General features: G+C 38.7%; 1 protein-coding gene across 4 annotated transcripts in view; it reads left to right on the top strand.

Annotated features, from left to right (window-relative positions):
• Positions 1-27,865, top strand: part of LOC126163079 (oligoribonuclease, mitochondrial) — an 84,977-nt gene that overhangs the window by 36,178 nt on the left and 20,934 nt on the right. For all 4 annotated transcript variants that reach the window (XM_049919988.1, XM_049919984.1, XM_049919987.1 and 1 more), the window contains exons 3-4: positions 12,128-12,289; positions 12,367-12,460. In XM_049919988.1, the coding sequence (XP_049775945.1) occupies positions 12,128-12,289; positions 12,367-12,460 (256 nt within the window). The remainder of the gene's footprint in view (positions 1-12,127; positions 12,290-12,366; positions 12,461-27,865) is intronic.

The following is a 27,865-nucleotide window of genomic DNA, read 5'->3' as shown; positions in this document are numbered from 1 at the left end:
ATTTTACATTTCTTAACACTTGAAGCAAGTTTCTTATCTCTGCCAGCAACCATTAAAAACTTGGTTTCAGATAAAGCACAGTTAAAACAGAGTTTGAAAGACTTTTTGATGGGCAACTCCTGCTCTGTAGATGAATGTCTTGACAGGGACTGTTGGCCAACTTAAGTAAAAATGTCTGTTAGATTTCAGTTTTGACAGCACTTGGTCACAACATTCAAGATTAGGTATTTTGTGTATGATAAATTTATTAAAAGTGCGTAACAATGTTTCATTCTGACAGACTGTTAATTCTGTAAATATTAGCAGTTCCAGTTTACTGTAATGTATTCACCTATTTTGACAATCTCCTGACAAATGATCAGAGTAGTAAGTTTACATCCAAATGTTTTATATTTTTTTATGTTATACTTTCTGACATGTTCCAGACCCATGAGAATCATTTCATTTTTGGGTGTTTGAAATGAAAACTGAATCTGATCTGATCTAATGTGCACCGCTTTGAAATCTCCTCAATACTGCCTGTATTATGTAGCTTCTTTCAGATAGAACTTCATTACAGACAACTGCATCATCTCTAAAAAAAACCTGCTTTTACTATTAACATTGTCTGCAAAGTCATTAATATTCAACATGAAAAGCAAAGGTGGGTGATGGAGCCCCTTAGGAAAATAGCGGAAAGGTCGGGAAAGAAGGCCAGTGTTCACTCTGTCTGCTTGCTAGCGGGTCTCATCCGAGATGTGGAGGAGGCCCTGCAGGCGGCGGTAGAGAGCACTGGGTGCACCAGATTGCAAATTGTTGCTCATGTCGGCACCAATGACTCCTGCCGTCTGGGTTCAGAGGTCATCCTCAGTTCATGCAGACGGTTGGCGGAGTTGGTGAAGGCGGAAAGCCTCGTTCGCGGGGTGGAATCTGAGCTAACTATTTGTAGTATCGTTCCCAGAACTGATCGCAGTCCTCACGTTTGGAGCCGAGTGGAAGGCTTAAACCAGAGGCTCAGACGATTCTGCGGAGATCTGGGGTGCAAATTTCTCGACCTCCGCTATCAGGAGGAGAAATGTAGGGTCCCCCTGAATAGGTCAGGCGGACACTACACGCAGGAAGCGGCTACAAGGGTAGCGGAGTACGTGTGCAGTGCACATGTGGGTTTTTTAGGCTAGAGAATTCCCCCCCCCCCCCCCTCCCCCCTCAGGCCCAACAAGACACCTCCTGAGACGCGACAAGGTGGTAGTAGGCAAAACACAACAGGGAATAACAATATTAATGTGGTAATAGTAAACTGCAGGAGCATCTATAGAAAGGTCCCAGAACTGCTCTCATTAATAAAGGGTCACAATGCCCACATAATACTAGGGACAGAAAGTTGGCTGAAACCAGATGCAAACAGTAATGAAATTCTAAACTCAGGTTGGAATGTATACTGCAGAGACAGGCTGGACAGTGAAGGGGGAGGCTTGTTTATAGTGATAATAAGTGCAATAGTATCTAAGGAAATTGACGGAGATCCGAAATGTGAAATAATTTGGGTGAAGGTCACGGTTAAAGCAGGCTCAAACATGGTAATTGGATGTCTCTATAGGCCCCCTGGCTCTGCAGCTGTTGTTGCAGAACACCTGAAGGAGAATTTGGAAAACATTTCGAGTAGATTTCCCGACCATGTTATATTTCTGGGTGGAGATTTTAATTTGCCAGATATAGACAGGGAGACTCAAATGTTTATAACGGGTGGCAGGGATAAAGAGTCCAGTGTAATTTTTTTAAGTGCATTATCTGAAAACTACCTTGAGCAGTTAAACAGAGAACCGACTCATGGCGATAACATTTTAGATATTCTGGTGACAAACAGACCTGAACTACTTGAAACAGTTAACACAGAACAGGGAATCAGCGATAATAAAGCGGTTACTGCATCGATGATTTCAGCCATAAATAGAAATATTAAAAAAGGGAGGAAGATTTTTCTGTTTAGCAAAAGTGACAAAAAGCAGATTTCAGAGTACTTGATGGCTCAACACAAAAGTTTTGTCTCAAGTACAGATAGTGTTGAGGATCAGTGGACAAAGTTCAAAACCATCGTACAATATGCATTAGATGAGTATGTGCCAAGCAAGATCGTAAGAGATGGAAAAGAGCCACCATGGTACAACAACCGAGTTACAAAACTGCTGTGGAAGCAAAGGGAACTTTACAACAAACATAAACATAGCTAAAGCCTTGCAGACAAACAAAAATTACGCGAAGCAAAATGTAGTGTGAGGAGGGCTATGCGAGAGGGGTTCAATGAATTCGAAAGTAAAGTTCTATGTACTGACTTGGCAGAAAATCCTAAGAAATTTTGGTCTTATGTCAAAGCGGTAGGTGGATCAAAACAAAATGTCCAGACACTCTGTGACCAAAATGGTACTGAAACAGAGGATGACAGACTAAAGGCCGAAATACTAAATGTCTTTTTCCAAAGCTGTTTCACAGAGGAAGACTGCACTGTAGTTCCTTCCCTAGATTGTCGCACACATGACAAAATGGTAGATATAGAAATAGACGACAGAGAGATAGAGAAACAATTAAAATCACTCAAAAGAGGAAAGACCACTGGACCTGATGGGATACCAGTTCGATTTTACACAGAGTACATGAAGGAACTTGCCCCCCTTCTTGCAGCAGTGTACCATAGGTCTCTAGAAGAGCGTAGCATTCCAAAGGATTGGAAAAGGGCACAGGTCATCCCCGTTTTCAAGAAGGGACATCGGACAGATGTGCAGAACTATAGACCTATATCTATAATGTCGATCAGTTGTAGAATTTTGGAACACATATTATGTTAGAGTATAATGACTTTCCTGGAGACTAGAAATCTATTCTGTAGGAATTAGCATGGGTTTTGAAAAAGATGTTCGTGTGAAACCCAGCTCGGACTATTCGTCCACGAGACTCAGAGGGCCATAAACATGGGTTCCCAGGTAGATGCCGTGTTTGTTGACTTCCGCAGGGCGTTTGACACAGTTCCCCATAGTTGTTTAATGAACAAAGTAAGAGCATATGGACTATCAGACCAATTGTGTGATTGGATTGAAGAGTTCCTAGATAACAGAACGCAGCATGTCATTCTCAATGTAGAGAAGTCTTTTGAAGTGAGAGTGATTTCGGGTGTGCCGCAGGGGAGTGTCGTAGGACCGTTGCTATTCACAATATACATAAATGACCTTGTGGATAAATCGGAGGTTCACTGAGGCTTTTTGCGGATGATGCTGTGGTATATCAAGAGGTTGTAACAATGGAAAATTGTACTGAAATGCAGGAGGATCTGCAACGAATTGACGCATGGTGCAGGGAATGGCAATTGAATCTCAATGTAGACAAGTGTAATGTGCTGTGAATACATAGAAAGAAAGATCCTTTATCATTTAGCTACAATATAGCAGATCAGCAACTAGAAACAGTTAATTCCATAAATTATCTGGGAGTAGGCATTTGGAGTGATTTAAAATGGAATGATCATATAAAGTTGATCGTCAGTAAAGCAGATGCCAGACTGAGATTCATTGGAAGAATCCTAAGGAAATGCAATCTGAAAACAAAGGAAGTAGGTTACAGAACACTTGTTCGCCCACTGCTTGAGTAATTGCGAAAGCATTACGGAGATGATAGATAAACTCCAATGGAAGACTCTGCAGGAGAGACAGTCAGTAGCTCGGTACGGGCTTTTGTTGAAGTTTCGAAAACATACCTTCAGCGAGGAGTCAAGCAGCATATTGCTCCCTTCTACGTGTATCTCATGAAGAGACCATGAGGATAAAATCAGAGGGATTAGAGCCCACACAGAGGCATACCGACAATCTTTCTTTTCATGAACAATACAAGACTGGAATAGAAGGGAGAACCGATAGAGGTACTCAAAGTACCCTCCGCCACACACCGTCAGGTGGCTTGCAGAGTATGATGTAGATGTAGATGTGGAAAGGTCCCAACACACTTCCCTGGGGCACACCCAAAGTTACTTCTACGCCTGACAATGGCTCTCCATTCTAGTTAACATGTTGCATTGTCTCTACCAAAAAGTCCTCAGTCCAGTCACGTATTTCACTTGATACCCCATATGATCCTTCTTTTGACAATAAGCATAGGTGTGGTACTGAGTCAAGTGCTTTGTAGAAATCAAGATGTACAGCATCTACCTAATCATCTTAATCCAAAACATTCAGTATGTCACATGAGAAAAATGCAAGTTGGGTTTCATGTGAGCAATGTTTTTGGAATCCATGCTGGTTGGCACTGATGAGATCATTCTGTTACAGATACCTCATTATGTTTGAGTTCACAATATGTTCTAAGATTATACAACAAATTGATGTCAAGGATATTGGATGGTAGCTTTGTAGATCACTTTTACTACCCTTATTGCAGACAGATGTGACCTGTGCCTTTTTTCAAGTACTGGGCACATTTTTTTGTTCAAGTGATCTACAATAGGCTATAGTTAGAAGAGGGATAACTCAGCCGCAACACTTGCCCAGTCTCCCATATGGAGGAAATAGCAGAAGGCACCCCTGGCGTAGAGTGTCAATTGGAAGCATTGAAAACAAATAGAAAGTATTATGTGGCATTGGCCCCTTACTTCGCTTTCACTTATTGCAAATCTTTTGCCCAGCGCGAAGTCCCAGTGAACTCAGGAAAAGTGCAAGTGAATCCTGTATATAAGTAGATTAAAAGAATGGGCCTGCATAATGCCAATATCCTTAAAATTGGTTTGGTGCAGAATTCTTGAGCTTATTTTAAGTTCGGATGTAGTAAATTTCCCTGAGAAATAAAAGCTTTTGTCAACAAATCAGCATGGCTTTAGAAAGCATCACTCGTGCAAAACTCACCTTGCCGTTTTGTTGCACGATATCCTGCAATCCATGGATGAAGAGCAAAAGACAGAATACCTATTCCTAGATTTCTGGAAAGAGTTTGACACTGTGTCACACTGCAGACTGTTAACAAAAGTCTGAGGATACATAATAGATTCTCAGATATGTGAGAGGCTCAAAGACTTCTTCAGTGATAAAAACCAATATGTTGTCAACAACAACAAGTGTTCATCAGAAACAAGGGTATTGTTAGATGTGCTCCAGGGAAGCGTAATAGAATCACTCTTGGTCTGTGTATACATGAACGGTCTGATGAGATGGGGCGAGCAGCATCCTGCGACTGTTTTCTGATGACACTTTAGCATACAAGAAAGTGTCGTTGACTGACAGCAGAAGAATACAGGATGATCTAAACAGAATATATATTTGCTGTAATGAATGTTTGCTCTAAATGTAGACAAGTACAGGATGTTGGGAAATTCCCATTACAGACTTTGAAGACTTGTAGAGGGGAGTGAATACATAATATTTTGAATAGGAACGTGTCCAGAAATGTACCATTTCCATTATATGATGGTTTCAATTCAAATGTTTAACTCATCCATTTCTGCAGGATGAATTTAATTAGGCATGGCATAGTACAGCTATTAGGTAACAATTCAAAAGGAAACATAACAAAACATCCATTAATCACTTAAGCACATTTGTTTGTTTTAACACTGAAACATTATGTGTTTACATTGTTCCAAAACAGAAAAGGACCTGCCGTATTGTACATACAGAACAGTACTGATGCATCACAAAAGTGGCTCGATGTGGCAATCACCAATGTTATCACAGACATGGTACTTACAAAGCATGTTCTGGTACATGCTCTTCATCCCACCTGGTATCTCTTCAATTTCTATTGCAGCAGATGTGGATCCATTACACATGTGAATTGAAACCATCATAGAATGGATGTGGTACATTTCCATACATGGGTTCCAATTTAAAATATTATGTACTCACTCCCCTCTAAAAGTCCTATTACTTTGTAACAGGTATTTCCAAACACCATGTTTAAGTTAATGTAGATAAATAGGAAAAACAATCCTGTAATGTTTTAATATAGTATTAGTGGTGTGCTGCTTGACACTTTCAAATAAATTAACTATCTAGGTGTAACATTTCAAAGCAATATGAAATGGAATGGACATGTAAGGTCTCCAGTAGAGAAGGCAGATGGTTACCTTCAGTTTATTGGGAGACTTTTTGGAAAGTGTAGCTCATCAATAAAGGAGACCACATATGGAACACTTGAGAGTCCCAATACTGCTAGTGTGTTTGGAATTGCAGCCTGGTTGGGGTAAGGGAAGGCATCAAAGTAATTCAGAAGTTCGCTGTTAGAGTAGTTACTGGGAGTTGATCAACATGTGAGTACTATGGAAAGGCATCATGAACTCACACGAGAATCCCTGGAAGGAAGAAGAGGTTCTTTTCATGAAAAACTATTGAGAAAATTTAGAGACCAAACATTTGCAGCTGTCTGCAGAACTATCCCAATCTTACTGCCACCAATGTACATTTCATGTGAAGAGAAATAAGTGCTCATACTGAGGCATATAGATAGTTGTTTTTCCATCACTTCTTTTGCGAGTGGAACTGGAAAATTGTGGGGAAAGTTACCCTCTGCCATGCACCGTATGGTGGCTCCCAGAATATGCACATTTATCTGGAAGAGAAGCAGGTGGCCTGTAATAATGTTCACAGTCAACAGCTGATGTGGTGCCTTAGATTACCACCACAACTCCCACAAAAGCCCAGGTGAATGTTCCACGTGGAATAACACTGCCCCCACTGGCCTGGTGCTTGTTGCAGACAGCCATTTGTCAGGATGATGGCCTATCCAGACAAACCATGGAACTAGTGTAGCAAAAAATATGATCATTCAATCAGGAGCCATATTTCTATTTATCTACAGTCCAATCTCCACAATCCCGTTCCTACTGTGACCCTGATTGATGATGTCATTGATTCAACATGGGAACACATAGGGTTTGTCTTCTGTAGAGCCCCACATTCGCCAATATGTGCTGAATGGTGTGTCATCCAAAATATTTGTGCCAGCATCACCATTGCGCTTTATCTTCTGCCACAGATGCCTGTCTATATTGCTTTACAGTGCCAACAAGTCTGACTTCCACATTCTGTGACAAGTGTGGACATCCAACACCTTGCCTACATGGGGTTTAAGTGCCCTTCAACCATTTTCCATAGGTGCTTATGAGTGTAGCATGCCAAACAGCTTACCAGCATTACTGTTTCAGAGATGTTTGTTCCCAAGTGCCAGACCATAACAGTCTGCCCTTTGTCAATGTCCTTTAGCCACTTGTGGCCTGTATTGTCGCTAGAATGATTCACATTGATCTCTGCTCTGCTTATATACTTACTTTGCCACATCGTGTGGCCTTAGTGTCACTAGGCAGCACTCACTCAGGTAGTGGTCATGATGTTTTGGCTCATCAGTGCATGAGAATGTGAGAAGTTAGAACTAGCAGAAAATAGATGGCAAAGTAGATGATTGGGGAAAAATTACAAAAGCATAGACGGTACAAAGATTCTCACAAACAAAGGAAAAGGTAAAAAGAAACAAACATTACAGGGGAAGAAAGCTCAAGTAAAGCAAAAAGGAAATAATGTTAACTACGATATATGAAAGTATGTGCCACAAAGAAAGTTAGTAAATGGCTGTGATTGAGGTGGATGGTAATGACAGGAAAAAAATAGAAAGACAAAGGATTAAACAAACAGAAAAGAGAGACTAGAAAAAGTTTAGACCAGGTTCCTTAGATAATTTGCTATATAAGCTGTAGTGGAACAAGTAATTTTACTGAAAATGAATATGAACAGTCACAACCACAAAAAAACTTTTTTTTTTTTAAATATAAGATCACCAGTCTGTCTTTTAGACTGCACATAGCATTCGTGGAGGTGTAATGCCTACTCCGTTCACAGCCACCATCTACCATCATGGTGTAGGTCTGAACAGGGTCTAGAACAAACTGAAGCTGGTAATCCTATATTAAAAAAAAAGTTTATTGTGGTTGTGACTGTTCATATTCATTTTTAAGTAATAAATAAACCACTGTACTTCAGAGAGACCTGTTATCAAAAATTACTGATTTTACTGGTTATTAATGTAACTCCCTTTCACACATTTATGTCTACATTGTTACACTGCAATTTACACTGAATTGTTTGACAGAGGATGCACAGAATCGTTATGACTATTTCTCTACCACTCCACTCTGGAATAGCATGTGGGAAGAGTGAACACTTAAATTTTTTGTTATGAACTCTGATTTATCTTATGTCATGACGGTCATTTCTCTTGGTGTAAGTGGGAGTCAGCAAAATATTTTGGTATTAGGAGGAGAAAGTTGATGATCGGCCTGTAGAGAGTAGATGCTTATTGCTGGAAGTGGCAATTGATACTCAACATAAACAAATGTAATTTATTGTGAATACATAGAAAGACCATTTATTGTATTATTATTATTATTATTATTATTATACAGTTACAAAACAATCATTGGAAGCAATTATTTCCATAAAATATTTAGGGGTAAGCGTATGAGAGGTTCCATGTGGAACTACCACATACAGTTAATCATGACTTAGGCAGATGCCAGACTGATATTCATTCAAAGAAACCTCAGGAAGTGATGTCCAATAAAGGACAAAATACTTCTTGACTAATACTTGACTACTGCTTGTTAGTGTAGTATCCATACCAGGTAGGACTGATACAGGACGTAGAGAAGATACAAAGAAGAGCAGGACATTTTGTTACAGATTCATTTAGTAACAATGAAAGCACAGAGGTGGTGTTCAGTTTCTCATGCTGAAAGAGAGGCTTTCTGCATTATGGTATGGTCAACTGTTACAATGTTCAGGGAGTGTACATTCCTAGAAGAGTCAACAAAGTCCTCCTATGTGTATCTTGCGAAAAGACCAACAAGAAAAAAATTAGAGAGTTTCAAGTCCACATAGGTGCTTACCAGCAGTCATTCTTCCTGTGAACAGGAAAAAGGAGAAGTAACACTGGTATACAAAGTACCGACCACCACACACCACAAGGTCAGAGTGTAGATGTGATGTAAACTGAAACTTCGTGAAGACATCTCACTGCAATGAAAAGTGCCTTGGTTTTAATGAATGCCACCCCAACTCGCTTGCCATATCCCTGACACACTGTACCATGTATCAAGTTGTTACGAACAAACTGCCTTTCTTTGCATTTTTTCGATATACTCCAGCAGTTGTATCTGGCAAGGATCCCACCCTGTGCAGCCATACTCCAGAACAGGATGGAGAAGTGTAGTGTAGACAGTCTCATTAGTAGATTTGTTGCACCTTCTACATGTTCTACTGAAAAACACAAAATGTGATTGACCTTTCCCCCAAAATTTTCTTTGTGATGCTTCGAATTTAAGTTGAACATAATTGTAACTATTAGGTGTCTAGTTAAATCAGCAAGCTTCAAATTTGTGTGATTTAACCAAAATACAATGGAATTTTTTTAGTATTTATGCAGAGGAACTCGCACATTTTACTGTTCAGGATCAATTGCCACTTTTCACACCATGTGTGTAAACTGCATAAAATTTAAGAGTGCTGCTCACATTGTCTCCTAAATTGTGCATACAGATTATTAAAAGCAGAGAGTCTTTAACACTCCCTTTGGGAACCCAGATCTAACTTTGGTTTCACTAGATTACTTACTGTCAGTTAATACAAATTGTGATCTTTCTGACAGGAAATCATGAATCTGTTCACAAATGAGATGATATGCAACAGGCATGCAATTTGATGAGAAGTTGCTTGTGAAGAATGGTATCAAAAGGCTCATGTAAATCTAGAAACATGGAATAAACTTTAGATCCCCTGCAGATAGCAGTTGTTGCTTCATCCAAATAAAGAGCCATTTTTGTTTCACAAGAACAATATTTTCGGAATCCATGCTGGTTGTGTGTCAATAGATTGTTTTGTTCATGTTATTTCATTGTGTGGGAATACAGTGTACATTCCAAAATCCTCCTGTAAATTGGAGTCAATGATACAGACCTATATTTCAGCAGATTACTTCTATTTCTTTTTTATGTGTGGAATTTTCCGGTCTTTAGGTACAGATCTTTCTTCGAGCGAATGGTTGTGTATGTAAGTGAGCAATATCATCAGCATATTGTGAAAAGACTATGCAGAAGTGGCTAGAAGACAAGAGTCTACAGAAGCATGTATAACTAGGGGAAAGATAGATACCACATAAGGGAAAATTAAAGAGACCTTTAGAGAGAAGAGAAGCTGCTGTGTGAATATCAAGAGCTCCAATTGAAAACCAGCGATAAGCAAGGAGGGAACCTGAAAAGTGGAAGGAATATATACACAGGGACTATACAAGGGAAATGGACTTCAATGCAGTATTATGGAAAGGGAAGAGGACGTAGATGAAGATAAGATTGAAATTACAATACTGCGAGAACAACTTGACAGAGCACTGAAAGATGTAACCTGAAACAAGGCCCCTAGAGTAGACAACATGTCCACAGACTTTCTGATACCCCTGGGACAGCCATTCATGACTAAACTATTCTATCTGGTGTGATATGAGGCAGGGGTAATACCATCAGACTTGAAGGAGAATGTAATAATTCCAGTTTCATTGAAAGCGGGTCTGACAGGTGTGAATATTACCAAACTAGTTTAATAAATCATGGTTGCAAAATACTAACACAAATTACTACAGAAGAATGGAGAAGTTGATAGAAGCCGACATCGGGGAAGATCAGTTTCAGTTCTGGAGAAATGTCAGAACATGCGAGACAATACTAATCCTAGAACGTAGGTTTAAGAAAGGCAAAGCAATATCTATAGCATTTGTAGAGTTGGAGAAAGCTTTTGACAGAGTTGACTGGACTGCACTCTTTGTATTTCTGAAGCACACTGGCTCTGTTGAGTCATGAGGTAGAGAGCTGATTGTGAAAGTGATAAATACAGGTTGTGATCGGCACACTTAATCTCCCTGTTGTTCACTTTTCATTGACCTATTCATTGTTGACGCTCCTCATGAAAAAATGTTCTTTTAAAATATTGTTTTTATCCATTGTTATGTGTTAATAATCTCCAACAGTGATTAGTGAAAAACGTGTACACCAGGTTTGTTGTGTATAGGATGTTGGCTGTGGGTGTAAGTAGTGGGCTACAAAAATTTCAGAAACAGGACCCTGGTTATTGTATTGTGTTGTATGGAACTGGGGACCTAGAAATGATGGACAGGCTTCGTCCCTGCTATAGCCCTCAGTGTTTCACAACCAACAACAGGCTACAGCAGTCCACTCACCCCACCGCCGCCCCACACCGATCCCAGGGTTATTGTGCGGTTCGGCCCCCAGTGGACCCCCCCCCCCCCCCCCCCCCCCCCCCCCCCCCCCCCGGGAACATCTCACACCAGACAAGTGTAACCCCAATGTTTGTGAGATAGAGTAATTATGGTGTACGTGTATGTGGAGAAAGTGTTTGTGCAGCAGTCGCTGACATGGTGTAACTGAGGCAGATGGAAAACTGCCTTAAAAACCATCCACAGACTGGCCGGCACACTGGATCTCGACACTAATCTGTCAGGCGGATTTGTGCTGGGGATTGGCAGGCCTTTCCGGCTGGAAAGCAGTGTGTTAGACTGCACAGCTAACTGGGCGGGCAGGTCCCTGGTTAACTCCAAAAATGTTTTCTTGTTGTTAACATTACTTTTATATTTGGTATTTGTTGTGTTTGTGAAAGAATTGTATTCAGTTGCCATATTAAAACATGTGTTCTCCGGTAATTGGTGGGGTGAGGCAGGAAGCCCAGCACTCAGGAAACAAAGACAAACTTTCCAATAGGGCTGTTTGAAGTAAAGTATTGTGGTGTTCAAGTTAATCTCGATTATGGCTTTGCTTTTTTATGATATCATCTTAATTTATATTTAGTCTTAGTTTACCATGGGCATTGCACATCACTCTTTGAGACTCAATGTAGTTTGACCTTTTGTCTATCCATACAATATGATAAGACAAGAAATTGGGTCCTACCCCACTTAAGCAAAAATTTACTAACTATTTTTCATATGACCTGATAAATACTACCAGAGTCTCAGCTAATGTATGTTTGCATGTGCTTGCTCCTTCATCAACATCTACATTTTCCCTATAACATGTATTGTTTTATGGGAAACAAGGAGACTCATGTTTTATTTTGTTTTTCAGATGACTGGCTTAGATCCAATTAACGATCACATTCTAGAAGTCAGCTGTATTGTAACAAATGCTGATCTGAATGTTGTGCAAGAAGGACCTAATTTGATTATACACCAACCTGACGAGATACTGGGCAATATGAATGAGTGGTGCATTAAAAATCATGGAAAGGTTTAATATAAATATTGATAACAATATTGCAGTAGTAGTTAATTTCATGAATTGTCATTTCATTTGAGATCTTTCAGACAGGTCTTACTGAGGCTTCTAGGAAGAGCACTATTACGATTCAAGATGCACAAAACTCATTGTTGAGCTTTTTGAAGGAAAATGTGCCCCAAGGTAAGCACAACTTAAATTGAAGTAATTCTTATTTTATGATATTATGTATTTGATATGATTCTCTCTTCTTCCTCTAGGAATTTTCAGATTAATATGGGAGTACATTTTACTCCTTAATGATATTTGTAGCTGTTAATATAAATTGGTTTCATATTACTTGCTCTAATATTTTGAATGAGGACTTGTATTTTAGTGAAAATGCTTTTAATTAGCTGCCCGTAGTCATTTTTGTTAATAGTGTTATAAGTAATAATGCAGGAGTAGGTTTAATGATGAATAAAAAAATGGGAGTGCAGGTAAGCTACTACAAACAGCATGCTGCTGCTGCTGTGGTCTTCAGTCCTGAGACTGGTTTGATGCAGCTCTCCATGATACTCTATCCTATGCAAGCTTCTTCATCTCTCGGTACCTACTGCAACCTACATCCTTCTGAATCTGCTTAGTGTATTCATCTCTTGGTTTCCCTCTACGATTTTTACCCTCCACACTGCCCTCCAATACTAAATTGGTGATCCCTTGATGTCTCAGAACATGTCCTACCAACTGATCCCTTCTTCTAGTCAAGTTGTGCCACAAGCTCCTCTTCTCCCCACTTCTATTCAATACCTCCTCATTAGTTATGTGATCTACCCATCTAATCTTCAGCATTCTTCTGTAGCATCACATTTCGAAAGCTTCTGTTCTCTTCTTGTCTAAACTATTTATCATCCACGTTTCACTTCCATAGATGGCTACACTCCATACAAATACTTTCAGAAATGACTTCCTGACATTTAAATCTATACTCGATGTTAACAAATTTTTCTTCTTCAGAAACGCTTTCCTTGCCATTGCCAGTCTACATTTTATATCCTCTCTACTTCGACCATCATCAGTTATTTTGCTCCCCAAATAGCAAAACTCATTTACTACTTTAGTAGTAGTGACTTAATTCGACTACATTCCATTATACTCGTTTTGCTTTTGTTGTTGTTCATCTTATATCATCCTTTCAAGACACTGTCTATTCCGTTCAACTGCTCTTCCAAGTCCTTTGCTGTCTCTGACAGAATTACAATGTCATTGGCAAACCTCAAAGTTTTTATTTCTTCTCCATGGATTTTAATACCTACTCCGAACTTTTCTTTTGTTTCCTTTATTGATTGCTCAATATACAGATTGAATAACATCGGGGATAGGCTACAACCCTGTCTCACTCCCTTCTCAACCACTGCTTCCCTTTCATGCCCCTCAACTCTTATAACTGCGATTTGGTTTCTGTACAAATTGTAAATGGCTTTTCGCTCCCTGTATTTTACCCCTGCCACCCTCAGAATTTGAAAGAGAGTATTCCAATCAACATTGTCAAAAGCTTTCTCTAAGTCTACACATGCTAGAAACGTAGGTTTGCCTTTCCTTAAACTTTCTTCTAAGATAAATCGTAGGGTCAGTATTGCCTCACGTGTTCCAACGTTTCTACAGAATCCAAACTGATCTTCCCTGAGGTCGGCTTCTATCAGTTTTTCCATTCGTCTGTAAAGAATTCGCGTTAGTATTTTGCAGCTGTGACTTATTAAACTGATAGTTCGGTAATTTTCACATCTGTCAAGACATGCTTCATTTGGGTTTGGAATTATTATATTCTTCTTGAAGTCTGAGGGTATTTCGCCTGTCTCGTACATCTTGCACACCAGATGGTAGAGTTTTGTCATGACTGGCTCTCCCAAGGCTGTCAGTAGTTCTAATGGAATGTTGTCTACTCCGGGGGCCTTGTTTCGACTCAGGTCTTTCAGTGCTCTGTCAAACTCTTCATGCAGTATCATATCTCCCATTTCATCTTCATCTACATACTCTTCCATTTCCATAATATTGTCCTCAAGTACATCGCCCTTGTTTAGACCCTCTATATACTCCTTCCATCTTTCTGCTTTCCCTTCTTTGCTTTGAAGTGGGTTTCCACCAAAGCTCTTGATATTCATGCAAGTGGTTCTCCTTTCTCCAAAGGTCTCTTTAATTTTCCTGTAGGCAGTATCTATCTTACCCATAGTGAGATAAGGTCCATGGTTCAAACAGCATAGTGAACGCATTATTGTGGCCAAGATAGACACGAAGCCCACGCCTACTACAGTAGTACAAGTTTATATGCCAACTAGCTCTGCAGATGACAAAGAAATTGATGAAATGTATGATGAGATAAAAGAAATTATTCAGGTAGTGAAGGGAGACGAAAATTTAATAGTCATGGGTGACTGGAATTCGGCAGTAGGAAATGGGAGAGAAGGAAACATAGTAGGTGAATATGGATTGGTGCTAAGAAATGAAAGAGGAAGCCGCCTGGTAGAATTTTGCGCAGAGCATAACTTAATCATAGCTAACACTTGGTTTAAGACTCATGAAAGAAGGTTGTATACATGGAAGAACCCTGGAGATACTAAAAGGTATCAGATATATTATATAATGGTAAGACAGATTTAGGAACCAGGTTTTAAATTGTAAGACATTTCCAGGGGCAGATGTGGACTCTGACCACAATCTATTGGTTATGAACTGTAGTTTAAAACTGAAGAAACTGCAAAAATATGGGAATTTAAGGAGATGGGACCTGGATAAACTGAAAGAACCAGAGGTTGTACAGAGTTTTAAGGAGAGCATAAGGGAACAATTGACAGGAATGGGGGAAAGAAATACAGTAGAAGAAGAATGGGTAGCTTTGAGGGATAAAGTAGTGAAGGCAGCGGAGGATCAAATAGGTAAAAAGACGAAGGCTAGTAGAAACCCTTGGGTAACAGAAGAAATATTGAATTTAATTGATGAAAGGAGAAAATATAAAAATGCAGTAAGTGAAGCAGGCAAAAAGGAATACAAACGTCTCAAAAATGAGATCGACAGGAAGTGCAAAATGGCTAAGCAGGGATGGCTAGAGGACAAATGTAAGAATGTAGAGGCTTATCTCACTAGGGGTAAGATAGATACTGCCTACAGGAAAATTAAAGAGACCTTTGGAGAAAAGATAACCACTTGTATGAATATCAAGAGCTCAGATGGAAACCCAGTTCTAAACAAAGAAGGCAAAGCAGAAAGATGGAAGGAGTATATAGAGGGTCTGTACAAGAGTGATGTACTTGAGGACAATTTATGGAAATGGAAGAAGATGTAAATGAAGATGTAATGGGAGATACGATACTGTGTGAAGAGTTTGACAGAGCACTGAAAGATCTGAGTCGAAACAAGGCCGCCGGGAGTAGACAACGTTCCATTAGAACTATATATAGCCTTGGGAGGGCCAGCCCTAACAAAACTCTACCATCTGGTGAGCAAGATGTATGATACAGGTGGAATACCCTCAGACTTCAAGAAGAATATAATAATTCCAATCCCAAAGAAAGCAGGTGTTGACAGATGTGAAAATTACCGAACTATCAGTTTAATAAGTCACAGCTGCAAAATACTAACACGAATTCTTTACAGACGACTGGAAATACTGGTAGAAGCCGACCTCGGGGAAGATCAGTTTGGATTCCGTAGAAATATTGGAACACGTGAGGCAATACTGACCCTACGACTTATCTTAGAAAATAGATTAAGGAAAGGCAAACCTACGTTTCTAGCATTTGTAGACTTAGCGGGAGCTTTTGACAATGTTGACTGGAATACTCTTTCAAATTCTGGAGGTGGCAGTGGTAAAATACAGGGAACGAAAGACTATTTACAATTTGTACAGAAACCAGATGGCAGTTATAAGAGTCGAGGGACATGGAAAGGAAGCAGTGGTTGGGAAGGGAGTGAGACAGGGTTGTAGCCTCTCCCCGAAGTTATTCAATCTGTATATTGAGCAAGCAGTAAAGGAAACAAAAGAAAAATTCGGAGTAGGTATTAAAATCCATGGAGAAGAAATAAAAACTTTGAGTTTCGCCGATGACATTGTGATTCTGTCAGACACAGCAAAGGACTTGGAAGAGCAGTTGAACGGGATGGACAGTGTCTTGAAAGGACACTTAAAGTAGTAAGTTTTGCTTATTGGGGAGCAAAATAACTGATGATGGTCGAAGTAGAGAGGATATAAAATATAGACTGGCATTGGCAAGGAAAGCGTTTCTGAAGAAGAGAAATTTGTTAACATCGAGTATAGTTTTAAGTGTCAGGAAGTCGTTTCTGAAAGTATTTGTGTGGAGTGTAGCCATCTATGGAAGTGAAACATGGACGATAAATAGTTTGGACAAGAAGAGAATAAAAGCTTTTGAAATGTGGTGCTACAGAAGAATGCAGAAGATTAGATGCGTAGATCACATAACTAATGAGGAGGTACTGAATAGGTATGGGGAGAAGAGGAGTTCGTGGCACTACTTGACTAGAAGAAGGGATCGGTTTGTAGGATATGTTCTGAGGCATCAAGGGATCACCAATTTAGTATTGGAGGGCAGTGTGGAGGGTAAAAATCGTAGAGGGAGACCAAGAGATGAATACACTAAGCAGATCCAGAAGGATGTAGGTTGCGGTAGGTACTGGGAGATGAAGAGGCTTGCACAGGATAGAGTAGCATGGAGAGCTGCATCAAATTAGTCTCTGTACTGAAGACAACAACAACAAGAAGTAATAATATTCATCATAAACAATCTTCCGTTCCTGACTGTAGATAACTGTTACTTTTCAACAGTTCGTAGTGTATTCATATACGTTTTAATCAATCAGTGGTTGGTTAAGACATTCAGCATTGCCCTCTCTCCTCTACAATAGCATAGCTGAACTGACATTTTTCTAGCAAACTTAAAGAATAATTCACAGTAGTCAAGCCTCTTAGAGGCACACATCTAGCATTGGTTTAAAATACATACTTTATAGATTACAAAATATGGTTACTTATAAATGTCTTTGCATTAGTACTGGTGTATTAGCATTTCCAAAAACATGAATAAAGTCCCTCCCAGAAAAAGTTATCCATTTGCACACATAAAAATAAAAACAAAGAAATAACTTCACAAGTGAATATTTATTTCATATTTTATAATAAAAAATAATTACATGTATTTTGTACAGAACTTGCTTTTAAATGGTAGTCGTGAACACATGATGGTACACTAAGTCCAACATTGGAGTCTTTGCTCCACCGTCTGCTTTCTTTCCTTCTCCACAAGCCAGTCTCTTTCTTACTGTCACAGCAAACTTTACAGTAGCACATGACATTTACTTTGTTGACAGTGAGTGGTACCTTTTACAGAAAATGGCAACCAAATTTTCTATCTAGGCTAGTGGCTGGTGTTGGTTCCAATGATAGAATGTCTACTCCTGCTCCTTCCACATCCATGCTAACTTTCTTTATAAATCGCACTAGAGACATCTTTTGCTTGATGACTTTCTTGTACATCCACAGTAGAAAACCATCCACAGTAGAAAGAAAATTTTTTTTTCCACCACGTCATTGTTTTGCTCGTTAATGGGTAGTAGATGAAATGTGATTGACACAGTGTACAACAGTCTTGTTCATATTATAATCTATGACAATATTTGGCTTTATTGTTCTTGTAAAACCTCCTTTTGAATGTACAGAAACCTCTTGTGTGGTTGCCTGATGTTTTGTGGAGAGACAACATACATCATGTTTATTGGAAATGAGCACTAGACTAGGACCCTATATATATATAGTTTTGTTTTGAAGCATAATAGGCCTTTTATGTTGTTCATGACAGTTTCAGTAAAGGAACATTTATAAATACGCAACTGCTGCTGCATAGAGACAAAATAGGAACTACCACAGGCATCCTACTGCCAGCAGTCGTGTAGCATGCAGGAAAACATATATCAGTGAATGGTAAAGCTTCCCCTGTATGGAATCCGAATGCCATCGGCTGATAACATGCACCCGTATGGTGTGTACGGTCATAGTGCTGAATGTGTGAATAGCAGATACTTAACATGTAAGTGTGTAAGACAGCTTTTTTGAAGATACAACATACTACATGGCTTTAAAGCTTAGAAATAAAACACAACCCAGGTTCACGCATTGGAAGCTAGGAACTACAGAAGCAAACATAGAAAAATACTTAAAAAAGATTTTATAAATGAGGAAGACAAGTAGCAAAAATTTAAAAAAATATACATTACAATCCCTCTGCATGTGTGTGTTCTCTTTTAATGGAAGTACAAGTTCTTTGTATATATAACTACATTTACAAATTACAGAAAAAAGTAACATTTTCATTTTATTACAGTGTGAAAAAATTTACGAAAGAGGAAGACATGCAATACCTATTTAGCTTTTTTAATGTTACAAGTTTATGTGTGTGTGTGTGTGTGTGTGTGTGTGTGTGTGTGTGTGTGTGTGTGCGCGTGTGTGTGCACGTGTGCAAACATGATGTACAAATAAACCACTGCTGCAAGTAAAATGTAAATACTTTCCAATTACAAGAAGTTACAACAAGTAAATTATTTTGTTATTTTTAAGTTAAATAATATTCAGGTAACAATAAGTAAATCCTTCTATTTCTGTGCAAACAGTTCCATTAACAATTATGATCTCATTTGTCAACACACTTAGCTTTAGATTAGATTGACACATTATGTTCTGATGGAGAGGGAGATGGCGTTTGAGGGGGTGGGGTGGGGGTAGGGCGAGTTGGAAGAGGAGTGTTAAAGAAAGACGGAGGTAAATGAGAGTATTGCCAACTTCATTAAGAAAATCTACCAGTTAATTCTTAAAGAGATGTGTATTGGATGCCTAACTGGAACATTAGTTGTACTCAGTATTTTACAAACAGTATTATGTAGCTATTGCCGATAACTGATTTACGGACATAAGGCTGTTTGTCCAAGGCACAGTTCTCCACCCAATGTTTGATCAGCCAATCCTGGAGTCATCATCACAGGCTTTAATGACTCAGAAAGCTGTTACAAATTTGAACAAACTCGGCAAGCTGAACTGTTTATACATACATATCCGTGCAACAGTTGGTTCTGCACACTTTTCTTGTTGGTTTAAACACTATATCAATACCATATTTTTTGAGTACTTTGCTGATGCAGTCTTTGACAGTTTTTACAAATGCAAGAAAAACTTTCCCTTTAGTTTGTCCTTTCTCACTAGAAGCACCAGATCTCTTAGGGTGTAGTGTCCTACTTGACTCTGTCATACTGACCATTTCTTCCAAAGGCCTTTCTTAAATAATTGAGCTAGTCCTCCAAGTAATGAGTTTTCTTTTAAAAAAAACCTTGTTTATAAGTGTAGTTGTATGATTGTTTTTAAGTGTAGTCGCATGAGTAGGACTAAAAAATTCAGTGTTCTCATTAATGTTAGCACTAATCGTGTTTACATATCCTGTAAACTGACTTGTTCCACATCATTTCAATAAAAGAATCGTTCAGATAGGGTGTATTCGTGGACAAGGGCGGGAAAAAAATCCTGGATTTCCCGGTTAAAAATACACTTTCCCCAGGTGAAAATAAACTTTTTACTTGTTAAGTGACAGTGTACTTTTTCTCAGAACTGTAAAACTTATCAATCCTTTGAATGGTTATGGTTATATACACCGGCATAGAACTTCCCTGCACTCGAGAAAACAAAACTCAAGGGAAAAAAAAACACGTTTTGGAAAGATCTTCGATATGCATTAACATGTACACTGCATATATTCGTACTACGAAAGTGTAAATTAATTCCACCAAACACCGCATGTTACTTTCCGAAGCACTGAAATTGAGATTGCAATGCAATTTTGTATGCCAGTCAAGAAGTCTTCGAGCCACACACATATTTGGGAACCAATCCCATATGCTTGTACCTTAGTTAGGAGTCTGCAGTGGGGCACCGTCTCAAACGCTTTCTGGAAGTCAAGGAATATGGCATCCATCTGATATCCTTCATCCATGGTTCGCAAGATATCATGTGAAAAAAAGGGCGAGTTGTGTTTCATAGGAGCGATGCTTTCTAAAGCCATGCTGGTGCGTGGACAGCAACTTCTCTGTCTCAAGGGAATTCATTATATTCGAACTGAGAATATGTTCAAGAATCCTGCAACAAACCGATGTTAAGGATATTGGTCTGTAATTTTGAGGATCCGTCCTTCTACATTTCTTATATACAGGCGTCACCTGCTCTTTTTTCCAGTCACTTGGGACTTTACGTTGGGCAAGAGATTCGCAATAAATACAGGCTAAGTAAGGAGCCAACACAGTAGAGTACTCTCTGTAAAACTGAATTGGAATCCCATCAGGACCTGGCGATTTATTTATTTTCAACCCATTCAGCTGCTTCACAACCCCAGGGATGTCTATCACTATGTCCTCCATACGGGAACCTGTATGAGACTCAAACGACGGTATGTTTGTACGATCCTCCTGCGTGAAAGATTTCTCAAATGCTAAGTTTCAAATTTCAGCTTTCGTTTTGCTGTCTTCCATTGCCAGGCCATACTGATCAGTGAGTGACTGGATGGAAGCCTTCGACCTGCTTACCGATTTTACGTAAGACCAGAACTTCCTTGGGTTTTCAGCAAGATCCTTTGCTAGGGTATGACAGTGGTAGCAGTTGTATGCTTCGCGCATCACTCTTTTTACAGCAGCACAAATCTCTACTAACTTTTGCCTGTCCTCATTCTCCCGATCTTTCTTGTACCGCAAGTGCAACTGTGTTTGCTTCCTGAGCATTCTCCGAATTGCGCTGTTAAACCACGGTGGGTCTTTTCCATCGGTAACCCACTTTTTTGGCACATACTTCTCCAATACGTGATTTACAATGTGTGCCAAATTTGCCCATAATTCTTCCACGTCCATCGTACCAGAAGTAAATGAAGTCGATTCATTTACTAAGTGGGATGCTAACAACTGCTTATCTGCTCTTTCTAGTAAGGATACTCTCCTAGCCTTCTTGACCGACTTTTTAACTTTCGTAACCAAAGTCGTAATGACAACATCATGATCGCTAATCCCTGTCTCAACACTGACACCATCAATGAGGTCTGGTCTGTTCGTGGCTACCAGATCTAAAATATTTCCATTACGCATTGGCTGTCGATTTAGATGCTCAAGACAGTTTTTGGATAATGTGTTCAAAAGTAATTCACACGACGGCTTGTGCTTACCACCTGTAATGAATCAGTGGAAAAGATTAATAAAAGCCATATTTCTTTAGCAAACCGACAAAAATAACTTCATTGTTCTGCAAGGCAGTTAGTGCTTGACTGTCAGAAAAGTGGAAATAAAATAAAATTTGAAATTAATAACATATTTTAGCCTTCAGTAATACTGTGAATGTATTTTAATTCACTTGATAACTCCAGGCCACAGAAATCCATTTTGACAAGACAACAATCGGACTTGTATAGGCTTGCAGATGCAGTTGTTATCCTGCTGAAACAATCACCACAGCATTGTGGTAATCATTAGCTAGTGTAATGTGGTGTGTTACATTATGCAATTGATATACTTTATTTGATCAGCCTACCAGATACTGCAGATGTTAAAAAACGTATTTTTGACTCGTGTTTGTAATTTTTTTCCATAACTTCCAACTGAATTTAAAAGTGGAAATTTATACTGAAGTTTGATATCATAAAGGTCTATTAACTGTGAATTTTTCAGATTTTTACCTGGTCCCGCACAAAGATATTGCAGGCCACAAAATCGAAATTTTTTTTAAAAATCCATTTTTTAAAATAGTGTATTTTTTTTAAAGTGTGAGCTGCTCACCATTGATACTCCAGTAACTATACTATACAGTGTAATAGCAGGAAAAAAAGGTTAAAGCTGAGAAATTAAGCTTTCTTTGAAAAACTACTGTTCAAAAACTGAGGTTTTTTTTAATTTGTGGCTGATAACTTTGAACTATTAAAAATATATTAAAGAATACATTCAGCTAAGTGATAATGATGTCAATTTGTAGCCCAGAGTGTGTTGAACTAAGTGCATTTTATCTGAAAGGCTTAAGACAATCCACTACTGAATAATTGTAAAAAAAATGTAGATGCTCGCAAATACAAAAAAACGCATGCAGCATGGAACAAATATGGCAGAATGTCATTCTCTAATACTGAAAAAGCTGTTCATACAAATGGTACCCAAGACTGGTGTGGTTTCTCGATCTGATTACATGTATTTTGTCACTGTCTGTTAGATAAAACAAAATAGTCCTGCCTAATATTGCAGCAGATGTAACACACATCAAATAAGTGAGACTTTTGGCACAAATGGTCATTTTTATAACACAATAGAATATAACTCACGGAGTACCAATATGAAATGCCTATTTGGCCTATTACAAGCAAAAAGCTTGACTTTAGGAAATAGTTTCACATTTCATTCATACGCTCCAGCTTCTCAAGCATGAGAATGAAAAATAGTAGTATGAAATTTTGATATAAATTTGGAATCGTCATATTCTTCTGTAATTTGTGTGATGTCACTGTTTCATCTCCTTCCTCGTTCTAAAAAAAATCTTTTCATCACTAATTCTGTAACTATTCCTTCCAGTGTCAAAACTTATTCTCCAGTTAACTTCACTAACCCTGCCACAATCAGCAGTTTAGTTACCCCGCATTTATTCTCCAGATAGGCATTATTACGTGTTCTTACAATGCGTTTTCCACGCTACTTCCAGAATAGAACTTAAGCTGGCCAAAAATGTTCTGTTAAAATTTCATTTTCTTGGATACAACAAGAAGATAATAAGTAATCTTTCTTACCTGTTGTTCCTGGTAGTCTGTGAATCTGTGGATGTCACAAGTAATTATAACAATGCTGATTGTTCACAAACCGAGTCAACCACATAAACAGCGATTAGCATTCACCCGTTTAGCTTTATTCCGCTCATCTTGTATAGCTTCGTCACCTTTTGTCTGCAGGAAAGTTTATTTCTAGATGTGATGGGGATTCCCCTGGCAGAGACGTCACATGCACTATGCACACATTCAAAAATCAACTTATGATTCAATCGGAAATCAACTTAGAATGTGTTCATAAACCAACAGGGATCCATTTCAAAATCATCCGATTAATCGATAGACCAATGTCCACAGTATGCTAGGCGCTTTGTGAAACAAAACTGCTGCTGGAGGAAGATACCCTGGTTAGCCTCCCACCCCCTAAATCTGGACCTGTTGTGCCTGCGTGAATCTGGCAGCTTGGGCGCACCAGTAAAATTTTCCGGGTAGCATCTTGCTGCTACTGCTTATACAGCTAACAGCCACACTTCTGTAGCCAGAAGCGGGAGAAGGTACGCCCCCCCCCCCCCATGTTTTATTGCCACAGTATTATTCTGCAGTAGCGAGATACAGTAATATCCTTTGTTAGAGTACTGGTCAGTCAAAATTACAAAAATGTAACTGTAAAGTAAAACAATAAGAAGTTCCTGGAATTCTAAAAAATTCCTGGGTTATTCCCAGTTTTCTCCCGGATGAAAAAATTTTCAGGGTTTTTCCCGCATCTCCCGGGTGGTATATACACACTGTCAGATGATCTATGGACCATATAACTAACTCAAATTCATTTAGCCCTGGCCACCAATGTTTTGATCACTCCTCTTTCCTGCTTGAGATGTTGTCTGGAATTTCTGTTAGTAGGCTTTCAATCACCATCTCAGTAAGATAACTGTGAAAGCCTGCATTCTATGAGTATTATGTACTACAAAACATACTGTAAAATTAAAATAATGTACTCAGTTTGCCAAAGAGTATCATGTGAGATGGTTTGAACTTTACTCTTTGCCTCTGTATATGTCTGCTTGTGTCTGTATACGTGTGGATGGATATGTGTGTGTGTGCACGTGTGTATACCCGTCCTTTTTTCCCCCTAAGGTAAGTCTTTCCGCTCCCGGGATTGGAATGACTCCTTACCCTCTCCCTTAAAACCCACATCCTTTCGTCTTTCCCTCTCCTTCCCTCCTTCCCTCTTTCCTGACGAAGCAGCCGTTGGTTGCGAAAGCTAGAATTTTGTGCATATGTTTGTGTTTGTTTGTGTGTCTATCGACGTGCCAGCGCTTTCGTTTGGTAAGTCACATCATCTTTGTTTTTAGATATATATATATTTTACCTTTTGTCATGAGAGGCAAGTTATCTTCATAGTATTCAGAGTTACTTGCTGAAAGAACTAATGAATAAATACATGGAATTCAAGACCTGATTGTTCTGGGTTAATCATAGGTGGGAAAATTATTTGAAAATAAAAATTTGTGTAGTTAATATTCAGCAATTCAAATGCATAACACAAATATTATGACTAAACTTCACATTGCTGTATGGTCAGGATTGAGACTTTTACCACCAAAGAGAATTCAGCTTTTTCTCAGCAGCCAGCAACTTCAAGATAACAATGAGGTGCATTCGCATTCATATCAAAGCAATCGTTTTTTTGGGTTATTTTTCTAGAATCTTGGTGATCTGTGACACAAAAGAGCAACACCTGTATGTGTGACTGCAATGGATGTCTTATGTGCATTCATCAACTTGTGCAGATACCTGTAGAAAGTAATTAGATCAGACCACCATATCAGTAACCATATTATTCAAACTAAGACAATTCTCAAAATATATTTTGCTATTGCGTACTGATGCATTACAGTAAAATTTTTTCCTTATGTCTACAGTACTGTATAAAGAGACCAATTTACTTCGCCTTTTTACATGATACTCTAATTAAAAATTCAGATGGACACAGACTACATTTTTTTTTTTTTTTTTTTTACAAGTGTACAGGTTTATTGCAAAGATCAACTGTGGGAAAGAAAATTCTGTGCTGTGAAAATATGCAATTTTGTTTCCTTTCTCACAGTCAGCTGTAACTATGATAGCAGGGCATTTAAACCATTAGACAAATTATTCCTCCCATATATTCTTTCGTCTTACATATAATTTTACACAAAATTTGTATAAACAACTAAATTCTGTTTTGTTCTCTCCTTCACAGTTTTATTCATAAACAGGACAGTTGTATTAATGGCTTATCAATTTATAATTGGAATACTATCACAGAATCTGAATTGCCTGCAATTTTGTAATCTTACCCATTTGAAGATTAAAACTTGGGAAATACTGCCATTGATGCTTTTATCCTCGCAGATCCAACACCAAGAGAGGTCTTCCATACCCCAGATGCCAATGATCCCAACCAATTTATCCATTTATTTTAAGCGACTTCAGTGCCCAGTCAAGGTTTTATTGGCTACAACAATAAAAAAAGGCTCAAGGTCAGCAAGAGGAGGAGGGGATGGGCAGAGGGATGATGGGAAACAGACATTGAGAGGGGGATAGGAGGTCATGGACAAAGAGTGGCGATAGGAGAAGATGAAGAGAGATAGGATGAGGAGAGGGACAAAGGAGGGGGGATGAGGATGAGATAAACAAAGAGAGGGGAAAGGAGGATATGAAGAGAGAGGAGGGAGAAGGGGATCAGGACTATATCCAACTCTCATACATATTTAGCAATTGTGAAGCATCGTCAGGTTTGCTAGTGTATTTGTAAAAGAACAGAAGATGTGCATGATATTACTGTGTTAGTCTGAATATAAGCTTGCACGCTTAAGTTTAAGGAGGGGATAAAAAAAAAAATAGGAACTTGGTAGAGAAAAATGTGTCATATTCCCCATTTACTAAATCGGTTCATAATAGTGTCATTTTTAATCACATCTTTTCATGTTGTAATACAAGCCTTCTAATCAATCTTCACTGATGTTACTGTTAACTACTGGTATTTGGTTTGTATTTGTAGTATTATCACTCTGCTCCCAAAGTACATTGTCCTTGATACCATCCAGGGAAATGGGCAAGCAGCACTACTTTATGTTACGGTCAACATTTATGTTACTGTGCACTGCGAAGAGAGTAAATCCACTCACATGTAAGGCTGACTGATGGCTTTTTAATCTTACCAGATGATGCAAGTACACAGTCTACATCTAAAAACCAGTCAGAATAGTATTTTCAGACACGATCTTGTTTAAAATGGCAAAACACCTGCAGTTTTTCACTCACACCTTCTGGTATAACGATTAGATCTGTCTGCAACGCAGTATCTAAGGAAAGAGCACTACAGTCGAACCTTTTTATGGTGCCAAAATATACCATTGTTTGTAGAGTCTGTGATGATGCTTTCCTGCTTTATTTCTTCGTTTGTTGTCCTTGATGTCAATGTACTGCGTTGCTACACTGGCTGAAAAATGGGGTGTGGAAGTCAGATACGGACTACTTTAAATGATGTAGATGACAGGTGCACATTCGTGTTTCACAGATTGTGATGAAGCAAGCAGGGATATTTTTACTTCCCTTCTTGTTTTGCCATCTACCTCCTTAATTTTTTTTTTTTTTTTTTTTTTTTTTAAGTTAGCATTAACATACATGAATATAAGAGAAAGGTTGGCCCTCAGTTTTAAAGAATATAACCCCAGACCTAATTTTGTGCTTAGTTTGTGTATGTAACGGATTCTATACTTTATTTTGACTATTCCTAGTTACTGTCTTTTGTTATAGGGTGAAATCAGTAATTGTTTCGTAACTTAAATTCTATTGTTGACTTATAAACAAGTATAAATTCTGTACTACTTAGAAACATTTGGAAAACGAAATACTAGTAATCTTAAAGTATCTATTTGGCTCTATTTGAAAACATGTTAGCAAAATCCAGTTCTTCATTAATTCCAAAGTAATAACAGTTTTGTCAAAAGTATTTTTTGCATACTTATATTTGTTAATTTCATGGTTTAACAGACTAACTCTTGTAGTAGAAGAAACTGCTAAAAAGAAAGAGGCTTATCAAAAGTTAAACATAGTGCACTGGCCGTATAACTGTGTCATATTGGGAGTTGTGAAAAGTGAAAGTAAAAGACAGTGAAACGCAACTGTGCCTCTGTTGGCTACATCATTTAAAGTAGTCTGTGTTGTACTTCCACAACCCATTTTTCAGCCCGTGTAGCAACGAGTACATAGACACCGAGGACAACAAACGAAGAAATAAACAATGTAGGCTGAGCACCATCACATATGGTGCCCTGGGTGAGGAATATTGTTTGTAGTCACAATAAAAATACATCTCGCAAATTTTGAACAGTGAACTCAACAGCGGTTTACAGTGCAGCAGTGCAACAGCCAATCAGTGCATGGGTTTCATAGGAAAACAGCCAGTCAGAGAGCCAGTTCTATGGAATCAGCCACTAAGTACAGGAGCAGCCAGTCAGCACCTAGGTGGACACAACTGACTGGAAATAAACAAGACGCCTCCCTGAGAGAATTACAACTCGTAGCAGACTAAAAATCGAAATGACAATTGCAGCAGTAGCAAGCAGCAGACGAGTGATTAAAAAAACTAGGTAATTTCGTAGCAAAAGTGGTTTTCTATAAAGTGATAAAAGACAGTGTGATGGGAGACAAGGCACAACAGCAGCCTGATGCAGTAGACGATAGTGCTTATCAAACTGACATGAATGTAACTTTGAATGATGGGGACAAAAAT

The sequence above is a fragment of the Schistocerca cancellata genome, chromosome 2 (genome assembly GCF_023864275.1).
Source record: "Schistocerca cancellata isolate TAMUIC-IGC-003103 chromosome 2, iqSchCanc2.1, whole genome shotgun sequence".
NCBI lineage: Eukaryota > Metazoa > Arthropoda > Insecta > Orthoptera > Acrididae > Schistocerca > Schistocerca cancellata.
This window is presented reverse-complemented; position numbering and strand designations above follow the sequence as displayed.